Source organism: Accipiter gentilis, chromosome 9 (genome assembly GCF_929443795.1).
Source record: "Accipiter gentilis chromosome 9, bAccGen1.1, whole genome shotgun sequence".
NCBI classification, from domain to species: domain Eukaryota; kingdom Metazoa; phylum Chordata; class Aves; order Accipitriformes; family Accipitridae; genus Astur; species Astur gentilis.
The window spans coordinates 28,269,689-28,288,773 of NC_064888.1; the positions used below are offsets into that span (position 1 = coordinate 28,269,689).

The 19,085-nt window shown below is 37.7% G+C and overlaps 1 protein-coding gene across 4 annotated transcripts in view; it reads right to left on the reverse strand.

The window, feature by feature from the left end:
- The window catches only part of LCOR (ligand dependent nuclear receptor corepressor), an 89,333-nt gene that overhangs the window by 24,699 nt on the left and 45,549 nt on the right, over window positions 1-19,085 (reverse strand). For 3 of the 4 annotated variants that reach the window (XM_049810003.1, XM_049810005.1, XM_049810004.1), the window contains 2 exons: window positions 16,867-17,154; window positions 13,925-14,018 (listed from right to left, as the gene is read on the reverse strand). In XM_049810003.1, the coding sequence (XP_049665960.1) occupies window positions 13,925-14,018; window positions 16,867-17,154 (382 nt within the window). Of the gene's footprint in view, window positions 1-9,468; window positions 11,105-13,924; window positions 14,019-16,866; window positions 17,155-19,085 lie in introns of those variants that run through there. The other variant, XM_049810006.1, reaches the window with a different exon arrangement.

The following is a 19,085-nucleotide window of genomic DNA, read 5'->3' on the forward strand; positions in this document are numbered from 1 at the left end:
TCCAAGAAAACCAGAAAAACTTTGTATTTTTGATAATCGCAGGACTAAAAGTGTCAATTAAAAATGTTCTGGGAAAAGCTTGCGGAGTGTAATACATCCTAAAGAATAGCAGATGGGAATATGGTTCATCACTTTCAAAGGCTATTTTCATAGATTTGACAGATGTATTCAGACATACAGAAAAAAATATGATAAATGCTAGTTTACAGCACAAGGCTTTCAAGCTATTTACACATAAAGACTCACTATTCCTGAGTAAGTGTAAGATGTAGTCTCTAGTCAAACCAAGTTTTTATTTAAAAGAGATTTGCCCAGTAAAGCTAAACTAATGACAACACCCATTGCTTTTTGTTTTTAATACTAGTATACAAGGAATACAATAGTTAGTTTGCAATGTAACAGTTATTTAAGTATCTTTAAGAAAAAAAAAAAAAGGGGGCACTAAAAAATTATATTAGCAAATGTAAACCCTAAATTACCTACTTTTCAATAGCACAAACTAAAAAAGCAATTTCTCAGGAGAAAAGAAACCTGGGCTAGAGAACATGCAGCACTCTTAAATTTTCCTAAAGCTAAGAAATCCCTATGCATCACTCTCAAAAATCATCCTAGGACTGAACACAAAGGTTAGCAGAAATGCCTAAACTCACGTGGGTTCCATTATACACCACTTACTGTAACCTACTTTTTAGTATTCAGCATTTCAGTATCAATAATGCATAACATCAAAAGTAGTTCAACCCAAAGTACGGTCGCAAAAAAGTAAACATGGGTCTCAAACCAGGGCCAGCTGAAGCATGGTGTCACTGCTGAATTTGCCTTGTGCCCCTGTGCAGAAGGACAGTAGGACAGAGCTTTCCGTAAGTTAATCGGGAGCTGGGGACCTTCAAGCAACACCAGTGCCTACTGGTGCAAGCGAGCAGCTCAGCAACCTCCCTCAGCCTGGCCCCATCTCCTCTGGTAAACAACCGAGCTGCTCAAAAAGGCACACTGCCCCGCCGCCTAACCCGGCGCACACATGAGACTGTGCACGCCAGCCAAACTGAACCGCACAAGGGAACGACCAGGGTTCCCAGCAAGGCTTTTATTACCACCATTTCTACCTTGACTCATTACTAAGTGCTCAATGAACAAGCCTACATCACTTTTTTTTTTTTGTTGGTTTCCTCCTGAGAGAGACTGTTCGTTCTTCATCGGATAAATTATTTACCACGAAAGAAAGCAGCCAGTAGGGAAGAGCAAGTTAGAGTACGGGAGTTCATGAGACCAGGCTGCTACAAGACAGCGTTGCAGCTTTCACATGTATTCCCTACCCAGCTCCTAAAGCAGCTTTTTTGCCAATCCTATTTAGGACAAGAACCAGAGTACAGAGACTCCAAAGCTCGATCCTTTGGCCAGAATTTGCTTTACCTCCTGTTTTCACTTCCTCCCCTGCTTCTCTTGATTTGTGATAGTTTGCATTTCATAGCCTCAGGTGATTAGTGTGGGCGTTTAGAAAGCACACTAGAAACAATAGAATTGGAACCCCTTAAAGTTTTTCACAACAAAATTTATTAGAAGAATAGTGGTTTTGAAAAGTCTAGCATCCAGTGAAAACTACCATACACAACGTTACAGCTGGGAATGTGTTTCCAAAATGACATGGTCAAATAATACAATGGAGCCATTAAATCTTACACATGCACAACAAGAGAATTAGCGCTTTGACATACAATGCAAAAAATAAATGGACCACATGAAATAAAAATTTTAAAGTACTTATCACATACATTAAGACACAGCTTATTTAGTCCAGTCAAAAAATCAGAACTGCATTAAAAAAAATTAATGTAGTGCAATCAAACCAAAAACCTTAATTTGTGATCATAAGTGCTCTACTACATAAAACATTGATCATAGCAAGGAACAAAAAAATTCAAATCACACAGTACAAAAAAAATCTGTAAATAAATATAAACTACAGTACAAGAGAAATATTAAATTATACAATTCCGTCAAACTGTAAACAGTATATTGAAATGAGGTCCATAAGAGTAAAGGGGGGGGTTCCTGTTTTTTTTTTTTTTTTTTTTTTTTTTCCCATGACACTTGAACTTCTAGAGGTCAGAGAGAAATGCCATTTTCCATACTCTTCAAAGACTATGGGTTACATAAATAGAAAGAGAAGACTTTTTAGATGTAAAGTGTCAAATAATACAGCAGAGGTGTTGCTGACTTGCGACTGCCAACAGATCACTGCGAGAGCAGAACAGCAGATTTTAAAGTTTCTCCTCCTCACAAGCGTGGCATGGAGGCCCATCACTACAGATGTTAAGTGCCAACACATTCTGAATTAGTGCTCAGCATTAGAGAGGAGACACCTGCTGAGGATCTGGTCCTACCAGTTAGGTGGAAGTGATTACATAGACCATTACCAACTTGGACCTCTGCTGATTATCTGACAGGTTTACACGCTTATCATACAAACACCAACTTTGGCAGAACAATTACTAATAAACTCAAAGCACTCCCGGCCCATTGGTTTCCATCACAGTGGCCAGTGCACAGAATTCTCTAAGGACATTGCATAACTAGAGTGTAGAGGTCAGACAGCCAAGGACCCGTGCTTGAGGTTAGAAGTAGTTATGGTGAGAGAGAAGCAAGAGCCACGTTAAGAAGCTGCCTCTGCCATTTGCAGAAGCAGTTGGGAATGTATTTCATTTTTAGCTGCGCTGGCTAGTAGTGGCATTTTAAAATATATAAGTTTAAGATAACATATATACTATATATGTATATAATATAATACATATTATATAATATACATAGGAATTTCTTACAATACATACCAGGAACCCCCACGCGATCTGCTCAGTAGTAATAACTGAATATACAGAATGCCACTATAAGTGTCTGAGGCACTGTGTGCTGGAGAGTAAATATGCAGCTTTAAAATCCGTTTGGCTGAGTTATACCTGGATACCTGAACTGAGTTTTAAGTTGACATTCATCAAGGATGTGCTATCAGCACGTCAAAAGAAAAGCAAAACAAAATACAAGTCACTGCTAGGTTTAAGAAGAGAGTACAAGTACCTGAATTGAGTGAGGATAGTGTGTAAACTGTCCCTGAGGGTTTTTAAACAGTGTGTGTACAAGTTGGATTCCTAACATTAGTTTAAACTTACATTGCGGACTGATAAAATACCAATGTCTGACAATTTAACAAGTGGAGGTTAGAAAGAGTTATGAGCAAACACTCAAAACATATTTTATACATTTTAAAGCAGCAGTAAGCTGCTGTAAGCATACATCCCATCAGTACAAGCAACACATGGGACTCAGATAAAGGTTTCTATTTGCAAAAAGCCCATCATATATCGATAAGTAAAGAATATTCACCTGCTAAATTAGAATGCACCTAGTTACAGACTAGCAATTCAAGATTATTTTTTTTAATCAAATACTTTGCTATACTTTGCTATTACATACTAAAATTCCTTAAGCTCACTAATGCTGGTATTCTAATCTATTTTTTTTTAATGTTCCCCCTTCATTTAAGAAATATACCATTCCACAACTTAAACATTAAGATCCATTTTCAGTCCTCAGATGTAAAAAGCATGTCAATGAGTTTATATTAAAAATTTACATGGTAAAAAGGCTTGAATTTCAGCCAGAGATTCTAAATACTACTCATTCCCTGAAGGCATAAGGGAGAAAGAATCCCTACCCATTTTTCTTGTGATATAGTTTTCAAACTGAAGATTAAATAATGATCCAAAATGATTTTTCAGTTTGGGAAACTTCCCTTTCCCTACCCATCATCCCAGATTCCAAATGTCAAGCCCTGAAATGGCCTATTGAAATGATTAGTTAAAAATATCAGGCATGTATATATATACATCCCCTGCCTGAACTTCAGAATATTTTGTTGTACTAGTCTTTAAAAGACAGATTAGTATCCCAAGAGAACTTGTGATCTGACCTGAAAAGCCATTAATGATCCTAGATTGTATGTTTAAAATATGTCATAACCTGAAGACCAGATTTAATTAAGATTCTGGCATTGTAACAGAAAAAGTGCTGCAGTTACTTATCCCTTTTCTGGTACTTTAGAATAGGTCAGACAAGTGCTTTTTATAGTGACAGTAAAGTTTACATGCTTTCATGCAGGCATAAAAAATATCTGCAAAAATATTTGAGAAATGTAGCACCAAGTAGTTGATAAACTATTAGTAGCTGCAGTGGTGTCTTCATTAATTCCAAGTAGGAAAAAAACATTAAGTTAGACTGTACTAGGTGATGACTACAGAAATTGTTTTCTGACATTAACTTTTCCTGCTACAGTCAGAATGAAGTCTGTATCCTAATCCCTGCTCCATAAGGTAGAATTATCATCTTGAGTCCTTCTAAATTATACTTACCAATTCAGTAAAAAGAAGCGCAGGGGCAGGGGTGGGAATGTTTGTTTTTAAGAAGGTGAATGAAATGCCCTGGACAAGCTGAGAAAAATCCTTCCTCCTAGTACATTGCCCAGGAAAGTTGATTTTGCAACTGGGCTAAGAGATTTTTGTGAGGATTAAATAAAGCTCTCTTAATATGAAGGTTTTTCGTGACCATACCTGAATATAGGTATAATTTGATAGGACATGAAGTCCAAAACTGCTGCTGTAATACTGGTATAGAGACTTGACCCCAATCAAAGCAAGAACAGGAAAGAAGGAGAGAGATGGACACTGGAATGCTGTAGGTACTTCCAGTTTTTTCTGGTATATGTGGAGCAAATCTACAGATCATTTTGAGTCCGCAATATCTCTCTGCTTAGTGATCATCACAGTATACCATGTTTAGACACTGGATAATTAGAAATGAATAACTGTAGTGGTTACTTTATTTGCTACATCCATCAGAACTGCATATAACTAGCAGTGCAGATTTTCAGGTTTCTGAAGGTTCTAATTACTGAGTTTTTGATATAATTTGAGATCAAGTGGAAACCTTTATAGTACCAAAAACTAGTCTCAAAACTGTTTTTTTAGGTACAGCTTTTTAAACCAATATTAGTCAACATTATCTACTGGTGCCAAGAAAAAGCAACATGGACCTAGACTGAAATTACACTTAGTTTCTAAAACATTTGTGGGCAAAACCTGGAAGTTTCTGATCCTCATGAAAATGAGGTAAACCACCCTTCCCGTTCTACCTCTAACATTTGGCAGAGAATTTAAGCTATTAAAATATTGTGACAAAGCTTTCAGCACAGGTTAATTATTTTGCCTTTGTAAGAGTTTGGACTGCAACAAGTGTATGCTATTCTTACACTGGAGAGTTAAAATTTTGTCTTCACTGAAGAAAGAGCTCTTTACATTACAGATGTAGCCACACTGTTTTTGAGAAACAAGGAACAGCACAGTGTTCCCTTCACTCCTTGGACACTGTGTTCTTCTCCTAAGACTCAAGGACATCTTGAGAGCATTACTTCAAAGTAAACTGGAAGGAAACACAGTAATTCCAGTTTTGCCTGTATAAGAATCGTTGCAGACGATACAAAAAGCAATTCAATCACACCTAAAAAGTTGTTCCAATCTATACAAAGCTTACTCAATCCTAAAGCCCCTGAATCACTTTGCCAGCTCCTGTGAACTTCCAGGGGAAGGCAATGTACTCTTGGGTTCTCATGAAAGGAACGCTTAAGACTCAAATGTCAGCCTGCCACAAGATAAAGCACAGACTATTCCTTGTCTGCTCTTAACCGGTCTAAAAACATGTGCAGTTGCCTCCTATGTTTAGGAATATCCTCGAGCACTGGAAAGCTCTACAAAAAAGGTGGTATAGGAGTTGCATGAGAACACAGAATCTGAATGTGTTCCCTTACTGGAGGTACTACCCTACCTGTACATCTGCATTATTAAAAATCATTTGTTTTCCAATTGCCATGAAAATTCAGAGTTCGACTTCAGGTCTAGCAACAGGGTTGGTAATGCAAGCATCAAATTATGAGTTCTGCAACAAGAAGAAAGTAAAGGCATACCTGTATTGCTTATGCAGCAACTTCTCCTGCGCAACAGGGAAAAAAATGAGAAATTCTAAAGGAAACTGTCTTAAGCCTTTAAAAAAAAAATAAAAATCAGGGAATGACTGGAAAAGAAAATATCTTTTGACAGAAATAAAAACAAGTCCAGAAACATGTCCCTACAATATCTAACTAGAAACGTTCAACTCTATAGCTGTACTCAAGCATTACGGCCACAATAATGCCAACAACACCGTGGAATGAGGATCCAGCTGGCTGAAAGTGAGGTAATAGTTTGTAATAGGTCAGAGTTCTAAAAAAGCACTTTTACATCTTACAAGTCCAAATAAAAAAAACGGACACATTTCATACATGTTGGGCTTTCTCACCAGAACTGTACGATAATTAACTCCACACCAGGACCCCTACCACACTAAGCCTTACTCATCTTCAATTATATGCTGCAGCAAAGATTTACCAAGCAACACCTAAACTTCAGTACAATATGAAACTTGATTCTTAAAACTTTATACACACAAAATATAAAATTACTTTGCTAGGATGGGGCAGGGGAGAGGGATTCTCCTTCATGATACTTGGACTGAAAAACTAGTTTTCAGAGACTGCCACAAATATTATTCACAGTTTCTTGCTGTCAGGCTTTTTCAGCTACATCAACGTAGTACACAACAATACTGTTAAGTCCAATAACTACATCGGATGGACATTCTCGGGAGTAAGAGAAAACTAGTGACGAAAAATACCCGAAAGGCCTCCTCCTAACGACATCTCGATTTTTACAGGGTTGCAGTTTGTCTATGTTACACGTTAATGCGATCTCAAAAGAGCAGCAGGAGAAAGATTTTAAACCTTCTCTCCTGACCAAGTGATCCAAGTAACATAAGCATCCACTTACCAGAAATAACATGAGAAACAAGGCTTTTGTTACAAAGACAGCAGTGAACCACACCTTCCCACACCAAAATATGGTCAACCAGGGATTTTGGCCATGCAAACTGCTGGTCAGCAGAAAATTAAGCATGCTAATGGACAAACATTAATTCCAATCATATATTTAAAATGATCCCAAATACTACTAGTTAGCTACACTGAAAGCGCCTGTAAAAAATATGTAGTGAAAAATGAAACAAAAACATTAGTGATCACTGCAGCACTTAGAGTGATACTAGTCTTATGTGATGAATCACCTCAGAGAAAATACATTAGATGGGACTTTGAAACAAAAAGGTAACATTAAAAGGTGCACCTGAATATTACAGACTAAATTTACAAAACCTACAATAAGGTAAAATATATATCTTTTGAATATTCAGCAGCTTTTTTTTAAATTTGTTTTTATTTTTTGAGAGGCTCATGAAATTTTAAAAAGGGACCACTAACTAATCTCAACCATGCTTCACAAAACAATAATGGCTATTTCATATTGCAGTTACCAATGTAATGCAATTAGTGCTTAAAAAATAATCTACACTTTTTTCTTTTTTTTCCTTTTTAAACAGAGACCTTTGGAGGAAATATGGTTGTTCAAAAGCTTCTCGAAAAAGAAAGATTACCTGAATATTAAGTTATCACAGATCAAGTGTTGTGTTTAAAAGCTTTGCAGACATGAGTATTACAATCTTCAGGTCTCAGGACATTTAAACTGAGAAAGTTACGCGTTTGGTTTGTTGTCTTTTTTTTTTTTTTTTTTTTAAATCCACTTTCTAACCAAAGCAAATAAAGAGTACTCAACTTCTCACTATCTATTTACAATTCTTAGCCTACAGTCTGAAATGACAAGACAAATTCTCTTTTAAAACTGCAGCATTAAAGGGTAGGCACACCATTCTTCTGCTGCACGATTGTCACCCACTTAAACATACACATACAAAATATTTAGGTTAGTAAAATGAGCACTCCACATACACTACAGTGACAAGTTTTATAAAACTCAACTCATGTTGCTTAAATAAAGACAACTGCAAAAGGTTAAACCTCTCTGAACAGTAAAACTGTGTTACTTTTTTTTTTTTTAAACTTGCAGCAAACTTTCTACCATAACCTTCAATAGCAGATGAAACCACACGTTTAACTGCACCTTTATTGCAATCACCAGCTAAACTGGAACGTATTGCAGAGTTTATATACTGCTACTGAGCTTAAACTGCTTTAAATGCCAAGATGACACTAGAGAGCTACGAGGAACCAGGATTTTGAGTACTAAAATATATTAAGTAAACAAAAACAAAAGTATACTTGGGGCCAAACGCCCAGTCCATTTCGAGAATGAGCAGTGCATATTTAAAAAGACAGCAATGGTGTGCCTAACCTTTGAAAATATGAAGTTGCCGGGGAGGGGGAGAGACTAATAGAATCAACTGTTCAGAAGTCATTCAGCATCCCTAGGGCTACCCTAGGCCACCCTCCCATGAACTTTGAGAAACCACTTTCAATCACTGATGTCACTTAATGCTCTCACACAAAAACTCCAATGCTTCTTTTGGTTGTGCAAACGGGGAAAAAAATGGTAATTCTATTTACCTTTTGCACAGATTAAGACCAAATTGTTTCTACCTGAAGAACCAGCAATTCTGATTTGGTCATATTGCGGTAAGTCCAGTAAGCTCCACCTAGTTACTGACCACTCCTGCAGAAAGTATCAAAGATAAAAGTTCTGTACAAAACTTATCCTGGATCTCCATATAATGATAAACAGTATCATCATATTGAAAAAAACTGGATTTGTGGTTTACGGAGTGCTTTTACGGTGTTTAAATGCTTATTCTAGCATGTGCTAAACCACTATCAAAATAGATTAAATAAAAACAACAACAAAAAAGCAGGACTTAGATTAATTCCTGCTACTGGCAACTGTAATATTTAAAAAGGAAACACCCATTCATTGAGTGTTCAACCCTGACAGTATTACAGATAGATATGATGCAGAGCCTGAATTAGATCAGACTACCAGTGTTTTACTTCTTCCCTGAACATTAACAAGCTCCTTCACTAATGTGGATATTTGGGCAGACTACTGAGGTTGTAACGTTTGAGATCACTGTTTTGTGGGCTTTTTTTTCCTTTTTTTTTTTTTTTTCTTTTTTGCAATATCACAGTAGTTTGTTACACAAATCCCCCTTCCCCAGATTATAGTCATTTAAACTAGTTGTTGGAACCACATAGTTTAGTAAACTGAGAATCAAGTCTGTAAAAAGCATAAAGGTCACAAAGAACCATAGTTCTGTTATAATGAGGCATACCCTAATACATCATTTAGTGTACCCTGACTGCTCCTGACTGTGAGAAGCTTGTCTTCCGTGAGATAAGGCTACATCCTCAAGCAGGTGAGTCTAAATATCACCCTTCAAAAATATCAAACAAAATTACAGCGAAGGTAGTGTCACAAATAATTAACTGACATATTCTGAAGGTAGTGTATGTAAGTTTTCCCTCCCCCCCCCCCCCCTCCCCCCCCGGGTGAGCACTAAGCAGACAGTGAATGGTAAGTATGTTTAATTTAGAAAGAAAATAGTGGAGAGCCTAATTAGACCCAATTGATTATCCATCTAATAAACAAATCTCTGAGTTCAAGAGAGGTACCATTCCTAAATAACTTGATTTAGCTTAAATCTTTCAATCAACTGGATCAAAGAAAAGGTGGGGGGAAAAGATTTCTGAAATATTTTGAAGAATGACAGTCTGATCCTCATTCAAAAAATGCCTGCTTTTAGGAGACTATCAGTTTAACAAAGTGGACTATTTTTATAAAGGCAGACATGAAAAATCCAAAACCAGAAGTTCAGGCAGGCTCTACAGGCAAGATGTCCACTTCCACAGATCTGCATTCTTTGTGAGGTAACTTAACTCTCTATTACAGAGAAACATGCAAAAGGCAAAAGAAAAAAAAAAAAAAAAGTGGGGGGTAGTGGGCAGGTGAAGGAGGGGAAACTGCGCCATACCAGGCTAGAAAAATTTACAAATGTGACATTCAGAGCACACCTTTCACCTGTGTCCACACAAGTCTATGCTAAACTGCAAAGGAAAGATCATTGCAGTAAATAGGAGAATCAGGTGCGCTCAGTGGTGGTGGAACAATGCAGTAGTGCTCACCCAGTTTGCAAAGTAATTGGCACTCTACAACATCCCTACTCATCTTTCAATTCATTCGCACTTTGTGCTGCTTCTCCCTGGGGATCTAATTCAATCTTTACTGAAACATCCTGCCCCTCCGACCTCATTAATTTCATTTTTTTCTTTGGAGGGTTTTTCAAAGTGCCCAGCCTCTCTTTAACTTTGTACTCCAGTGTACTGTGGGGGATCCCATAAATACTCTGAGCTTTGGAAACACTCATTTTCCCGCTCATAACCACAGAGATTGCTTCCTCCAGTATCTCGCTGTTGTACTGTCTGTATCTCCCTCTTTTCTTCCTAGGTTGCTTGGAGCCAGGATCTCCCTCTTGATCTGAGGTGGGATATGGCTGTCCAGAGGTAGACTGCTCAGCATCTGAGCCCCAGGAATCTGGTCCAGCATCCAGCAAACTTCTCCTGTTTTGTTTTGGAAGGATAGCCCTTAACTTTTTGCTAAGCGCGCTCTCCGTTTGTGAACCCATTACCAAAGAGCTATAGCTGTACTGGTCACCAGTGCGGGACTCCCATGAAAGGTCCATGCCTCGAACTTGTGGTATCTTTAAATCCACAGGAGATGAATGGCTCACGTCCTTTTTCCCATCCTGTTTAGTTTGAAGTGCCATTTTTTGAAAGGCAGAGTTTTCTGTAAGAAAAGGAAGGTCACTGATGTTGCTGAGTGCACCATTTCCCCTGAATTTCATGCGGCTGAAATTGAATTCGTAGTGTGGTTTTGCCCAAGAAGCCTCCCTGGATAATATTAAGTGCTGTCCATGATTCTGTAGTCCAGATGGCCCATGGCTGGCAGCTGTAGAAAACTGGTTTCTGCTCAGCAGTTCTTCACTAATCTGGAGTGATCGAGCCAGCGGTACTTTAAGAGATGTGGAGTGGCCATAACCTTCCCTGGTTCCATCCTGCAAGCTTCTTGGAGGTACCCCATCACCACTCTGTAGTCCCTCCGGATGGTGCTGGCTGGGTCTCCCAGGTCGCCTAATTGGATGGAAGGAAACTGATGTGAGCAGGACTTGCACAGGTAGGGAGGGATGGGTGAGGGGGCCACTCCTTTATTAGAAGGCCTTGCTTGGGTAACATCACTTTTTGTGTTATTTATTTTTCTCTAAATTTTTTTTTTTTTTAATTTTTTTTTAAGTCTCAGCATCAGTCAGTTTTAAAACTTGTTCACAAAAAAAGAGAAGCTTTTTGGGCAAAGAAAAATGAAACCTGTTGGCTGGTCTCTGGTTGGGTTCACAAATTCTCGGAGTAGAAAAGACTTCGCGCAAGCGTCTGAAAATAGCACCTCAATTACAAAGTAGTAATCAATCGCCATAGATCTACACAGAACTGTGTTACTGGTGTGACGTTACCACTAAACAAGTACAGTAATAAAAGAGTAAGCCAAAGTGCAACATATTCAACATGCAAATATGACTGCCACCTGCAGTATCTACACATAGGTGGAAACCTTGGATAGTGTTCGCTTACATCATACTGAAGAATCGCTGCTCAGCATAAAAAAAACCCAAAACATGCTTAGCAGGCCTCAGAGGTACTTGCTTGACTTTCATTAAGCACCAAATATGAAAGCTGAGATACTGCAGATCACAAAGAAGAACACTGCATTACACTAGACTTACCAAATTGCTCTCTTAACAACTGATTGCATATATACATGTCCCTGATTCTCATTTGATACAGAGCATGGCTAGGAAAAAAAAAAAAAAAAAAAAGATCCTAGCTCTGTCATCCAGATCAAAGGGTAATAGTGGAAAAAGTGGTATGTATTTTTACCATTTTCCTTTCATCACAAGTGTTCTTTCTACAACACAAAGTACTACTACTGCAGATGAACACATGTATTTTACTATTTTGCTTGCTTAGCCCCCTGTAGAAATTAAGTCACGCTAATTTCAAAATCCACCCCCAAACTTCTCCAAGTTCAACACGCAGATTAACGAAGAGACTAGGAAGCGATTCTATTTTAATGCTCTGGGACACTATACTGATGTAAAGCCCTCTAACTAAGTCAGCATTATTTAAGGGTAGGATACATAGTAATGAAAAGCTACATGATTCTTTTTAACATCACACTGGGATTTAAAAAAAAGTCCTTAGAGAAAAGACATCCAGTGAAAGGACCTGGCACATAACACACACAGTGCTTGATACATACGCTACTAGCTTCTCTCCAGGATGCAATAGGTCATAGTTGAAGTGGGTAACAAGAGTCAACAAGGATTCAGAACAAAACCCAGAGAAAGGAATGAAAGTTTGCTATTCCAGAGAACTCTCTCAAGAAATGTGCATTCTCTGCCCTTTCTACAGCACATAAGAGCATCAGAATGCACATCAGTGTTTCTATGCCTAAATAAAGGACATATTGGCAGCTAACTATGGTAGAGGGTCATATCTGATCTTGCTGATGCTAAACAGTCACCCTCATTTACCACACACCTGTACAAGTAACCACAGGTGCCAGTACGCCACATCCTCTCTTGACCATCAGGACAGTGCCAGATGCTGGCCCTATCATCTCTGTGTGTTGGACTTTGGCCCTCGCTTGATACACAAACAAGGGAACAAACAATACACAGCCTCAGTGGCTTCTGCTGCCTTCCTAGGTAAATAAAGCTGGAAATAATCTGTTTAGAATTGAAAGAGAAGAGGTGGTAGGGAATGTTTATGCTAAAGAATTGTGAAAAAGTATTAAGACTAACTTTTAAACAAGGATCGAAGTATTTTATTAATAGAAATATTAAATTGAAAAAGTAATCCTGAAGGGAGAGATCTGAGACAGTAATATTTTTCCAAAGAGAAATGTGAAAGTTAGATCAGTTGTAAGCAGTACGTGGAATTAGTGGTGGTGGTGGATTGTTAGTTTAAAATTTCTAGTTTTTCAAAGTCTATTGTAAAACTAAATCCAGCAATTAAATGGCAGTTTAAACCATATACTGTTTCTGTACTTCACTAAAAAAGTACTTGTTCACAGTAGCTTCAAGAAAAAAATTCTCCCATCAACACCCAAAATCCCTCTTGGTCCCAGTCAGCCTCTCCAGTACAATTAACTCAATCCTGGCTGAGTAAAAGGTTTCTAAATGTATGCAAACGGTGACCATTAGAAATATGAAACCTTAAAGAAATCTTGTTGATATAACATTCTTTCACACCTTGAACTACTTAAGGCAAGACTAGTACACCACATTTTAATTTAAAAAACAAACAAAAAACTTGTTCAGTGCTACAGTACAATCACAAATCCAAAAAAGCAATTGCTTCTGAACTACCAGACTACCACTTACCCCGGCTTTTCTTTTTTTTAAGTTGTGGTTTATGCTAGCAAATATTAACAAAGAGCAGGCAGTGACTTAAATCTAATTCAGCTCGGTTCATCACCCAGAACATTGCTACCACTAAAATAAACTTTTCTGTTAGCTAACTTTCCACTAAGTGAAATGAAATCTATATTATATTGCAAAGCATCTAAGACTCTTCATACGTTTAACTGAACTTGCATTTCCACGGACATCACTTATCACTGAACCCAAGAAACAGCTAATGGAAAAATCTTTGGCTAAGTACAAAATTGGCCAAAATAACAGAGATTAAGAGTTCTTAACTGCAAGTTAAACCTGTCTCAGTTTGCAACAACTCTTACTTGGCAGGTGGGATGAAGGTATTTACCAAAGGTACAAGTTGAAAAACACATTACTCCAAAGGGTTAACACCAAAATTAAGTTAATATTAACAGGAAGTAAGCACACATTTTTAGTAAAAAACAGTTTTAAAAGGTCATAGTAAGTTGCTTTCTCTTACCCATTTCCCGGAGTACTGGAGCACCCTGGAGAATGACTCAGAGAGGTGCTGCTGGGACAAGGACTCTTCTTAGTGGATAAATCAAGCACACCGTCTGTAGAGACAGAAGAATGACTTCAGTGTTTGAAGAAACAGGAGCAGCCATGTTCACCCTTGACAAAACAAGGCTTTTGGGCTAAAGTTGTATTTAATGCAAAGCATTTTCAATTTATTTTTTTTTTTTTTTAAACAAACTAAGGCTTGGATTTGTTTGCAATTTGGCTTACAAGTGACTTCAACACAGTCCTCAGAAGTCACAACAAAATTTGGCAAAAATTTAAAGTACATCTGTTACAAGGCCCAGAGAATAAAAGTTGACCTACAAATGACAGTTCAGGATACAACAAAGCCTGTCGCATAACTAACCCTCAGTGGTCCTAAAATGAGACATTCTTCAAGTTTCTGAGATTTGGGGGGCTTTAAGCCAGTATTTGGGATTTTTTTGTTCCAAATCTCCATAGGAAAATTCATTGAGAATTTCACATTGGAAACTCACTTTCAAATGAACACACATACATAAATGTGAGATGACTCCTCACCTGGCAGCTAGCTTCATCCTTTTTTCCGTGTCTGTGATGGGTCCCTACTGGCAGAGCTGCTGCCTTTCCCCTCTCTATTGTGCCACTTTACTCCCTGTATTCTTCCATATACCAATTGTTTTTCCTGCTAGACTGCTTCTTCCATTCTCACTAATGGTACTTCCTCATGCTCACCCATACTCCTCTGCAAGCCCTTACATAAGCTCTGCATTTCTAGGCAACAGAGAAGGGAGCGCTTTTTTTGCTAGAATAGCCTTGCTCCCACCGCACTGAAACCAACTTGAAATTCTGGTCATTTTAATAAGGGCAACATTGTCATAGAAGCAGCACAGCCATCTGAAATTTCTGGAAACTTTTGGAACAAGGAATTTATGATGCAAAGATAAATGAAACCTGTTGGCAAGGTAAACTAGAGACATTTCAGAGCTCCTTGCTCATTCCATCTACTCAAGTAAATACCACCCAACACAAGAACAATGTAAGATGGCTTTCAGATTGCTTAAAGTTCTCATTTGACATATGGAGAGAAAACATGATAAACAGTGAACTAGAATTAACTTACAGAAAGCTGTTCCACCCACTGCATTTGGGAACACACCATAACCCAAACTTAAGCAAGCAGAGAATTCAATCTTCCTTTTGAACAACACTTATGCAGCCACAAGATACAGAGACTGGATCAAGTAGCATCTCCTTTTCAAGAGGCTATACTAAACAGCACAGTCTGCTGCCAGAAACACTTGCATCCACGCTTCCTCCATCAGAAGGGTCATTATGACCTAGAATTCTCCAAGGGCAAGTAGGACCAGCCTCATACCCCATGGAGAAGTTTACAAACCAGCTGGGTTCCCCTCAACCCGCTAGAATAGAAATATAACAAAAAGCAACACTAGCAGTCTTTCATGACAGCCTCTTAAATCTCTCACTAACAAGTCTAGCAAAATCTCTTCCCAATTACATTAAATATAAAATGGAGAAAAAAAATTACATCAGCAAACAGATTACTGTGTAAGTTAATATGCACATGTTCTAATTCCATAACAAGTATTATGAACATTATAAATTATCTTACAGCTTTTTTGTCACATGGTAGCTAAACAACAGTTCATGTACATGCTTTCTTCTTCACCATACGATCCTCTAATTTAAAAAAAAACAGAAGCAAAACTGATTCTCTCCCTCTCTCAGTGAAAAGCTTCACAATGAGAACAGTTTAACATTTATAAACATATTTGCAAAAGACACTCATGAAATACATTTATAATAAAATTAGCTAGAAACAAATGCCTATCAGCTAAACGTACAGCCCCTCACTTCAGGAAACACACCATACAACCTTTCACTGCAGTTTTGTAACTGAAGTGTGGCAACAACTTTCAATGTGTAGTAAGTGTCCAGATGCCCAAGTTGCACATTGCTGGACACATAAAATTAACCTTTTTACAAAATGTTTCATAAACATAAGTTCAAAGAATAAAGGGACACCTACAATTCTGTACTAGCTAGCAAAAGGCTTTTTTTTTTTTTCTGTTAAGGCACCTTTTCTACTTGAGGGTGGACAGCCTACTTTGCACTTGATAGAATGATTTCAGACACTAATACATTTCTAAAGAACGGTAAAGGGGCTACTTCTAACCCTATCAGGAGGATACACTTACGATAACCTCTAACAGTTTCAGAAAAAAACATTCACATACTATAATCACTCACAGAATCTGCTTGTTAAAAACCATTTTTGATGGAAAGCAAGGTTTTCAAATTAAAACAAGTTCTGCAACACTGTTACAAATTATTCAATCTGTGCTCTGCAGAACAAGTCTATTTTTAAGGTAGAAAAGAGATATTTCTTCCAAATGCATAAACCTAGAGGTTTTGTACAGTCATGGGTATCATTTTTACAGCCTTCACAAAGCAATTTCTCACAGACTTTTAAAAGATACTGTTTTCACACTATGACCAGAAAGAAAATAAATCAGTCCTTCAGTCAGACTGTGTACAGATCTTCAGAAAGGAGACATTATGGTTTTCATGACCACATGAACTTGTCTTATCAGCAAGCGTACAGTCTATTTTGGCAGACTGTTTCTTGCAGCTCCCAGCAAGAACAGCACACTTGTCCCCAGAGCATGTCCATTCCCTTTGCCCTTCTTCAGAAAAATCACTCATGTCTATGGGCCTACATTCTTGCAAAAAGTCTCTTCTCTTCCAGCCACATCTAGCTAGTCATTATTTTATTGTAAAGACATCTACTGCTTTCCCACTTTACATTTTATGTGAAAGTGCAAACTTCTAATTGTCTGGTTTTACAACAAGAATGCCATTAATGGATTGCCATAGGATGCAAGACACTGGTAAGAGTCCTACCTTGTTCACTAGGTTCTGACTGAGACTTTCTGACAGTAAGGTCCAGAGGTGAGTCTTGGTCAGCCATGAGAAGTTTGCTGAGCACAGGGTTCTGAGCAGTTGCAGCCGTGGGAGAGGAGGCGACCAGAGATGCTTTCAGCAGGCTTTGGTTCTTTGTGCTATTGGGCTGGCTGGAGTCCTGAGTAGAGCTATTTTTTGAGGTATATTCAGCAGCAAACTGTCGGATCATTCGCTGCATGATCTCACGGGCCACTAGGGGAATATTGGGGTCAGAGACCCTAGGACTGTCTGTAAATATTAGAGATTTTTTTTTAAGGAAGCACTTTAAGTAAAACAGCTTTTATATTAAGGCATTGTTTATTAAAAAAAAAAACTAGGGAAATAAATGAAAGCCAAAGATAAAATACCTTCTGCAGAAAATGTACTTTAGTCTTAGAATACCTGAATAAGAACCATTGCTAATTCTGGTATAATCTTCCCAAAATAACAGTTTCCTAAGAGAAATACGCAATCTCATCTTTTGTTTTCAAATATAGATATATTCAACCAGACTTTTAAGAGGTGTGGAATGCAAAAGAAAGCTAGACCCATGAAGAAAAGTACCAAGTAATAAAGCTCATTCCAAAAAAATTGAATGGGTTATTCAGTGGAAGATTTAAGTAACTTACCTGCAACTACAAAAGAAAAGAAAAGAAAAGAGAATAAAGTTGCAGCAGTTCCCTACAAGTTTACTGAGAAATAAAGCCCTATAGTTCCGATTCTTCAAAATAATTCACATGAAGATCAAATGTGCGAGTGTCTTCCATCCCATCCTATCTATTCCTTTTGACATTTCCATCATTATAATCAATGCAGCATCAGGGATTACCCAAAGAACTTTCATATATACAAAAAGCAAGATCTGTCACATGAAAAGTAATTCTATTTCTAGAAGAGCTGCTAAATCTATTAGTAAAAAATGTGAAATGGAACAGGTAGACATTCCAATTTATTTATATGAAATAGTGTATAAATACAAAGGTATTTGGGGATGTGGGCAACCCAAAAACATATTGGAAAAAAAATAAATCACTATTTTAGACCAGTAGTAATTCACAATGTGAAAGCAAATCTGTAATTCCTACATCACACAAGCTAAATCCTGCCACTTCACCTCAGACACTGATTGTGTTCTCTGGCCAAATCAGTTTTGGTTAAAAAAAATAAAAATAATTAAAAAAAACACACACAAAAAAACCCCAACAAAACAAACAAAAACCCCACTCCAACCACAAAACAACAGACCATAACCACACAACTCCAGAAATGGCTCAAAAGGTTTGATTTTTCTATTTCTGAAGAAACAGTCAGAGAAAATTGTGCACTAGAAGACCAAACAAATCTTTAAAAGCAGCTCTCAGAACAGAACAATAGAAAAATGTTTACTTCCTCTTTAAAAAAGATTGCCCAGGTTGAAAGGTAAACTATTGAGATTGAATTATTAGAAGTATTAGCAAAATCTTCTGAGACACATTTTGGCCTTAGTTTTGCCTTTTGCTACCATTTTTACAAAAGTACATCAATCCAGCAAGCCAGCTTTAGTGTATCTGTAAAGGATAACTGACATAAAGGTTTGAACATGGAGTTGCCCACAAGCCAGAGAGCAGCAGTAAGCAGCTACTGTGTTTCTTGATGAAAAACCATACTGAGCTTTAGATACTTATCAAGCCCAAATTCCTTCCTGTTAAGCACAGCTTTCTAAATCTAAGACCTTATACAGTCACCATGTATATTCTTATACAGGTATAATAGCTGTAAACTTCCAAGATGTTTATGTAAATACATAACCATCTTCTTGTAAAATCTACAGGATGTTTTATTGTTGCTAAAGACAAGACACTAGAGTTTTAAGAAGCCAAGAGATGAGCCAAACTTAAATTTAGGTACATTTATATTCTCATTTTCTTCCCAAATGGTCTATAAGGACACAAGCCTGGAGAAGTGTGGAGGCTTTTTTCCACTATGGTGACATTTCTTCCATTTTCTAACCTCTCTACTATAATCTGCTGAAGGACTTATGAAAGGCTCTAGGAAAGCCCAGAAGGGCACTAACTGATGGCATGATCACACTCATACCAAGTATTTGACATGTGCTTGTAGCAGATACAAGCGGGGCTGGCAGGAATGCAGAGCTCTATGGCACTTATTTTTTCTGAAGAATCATGCCTTTACTGTGCACC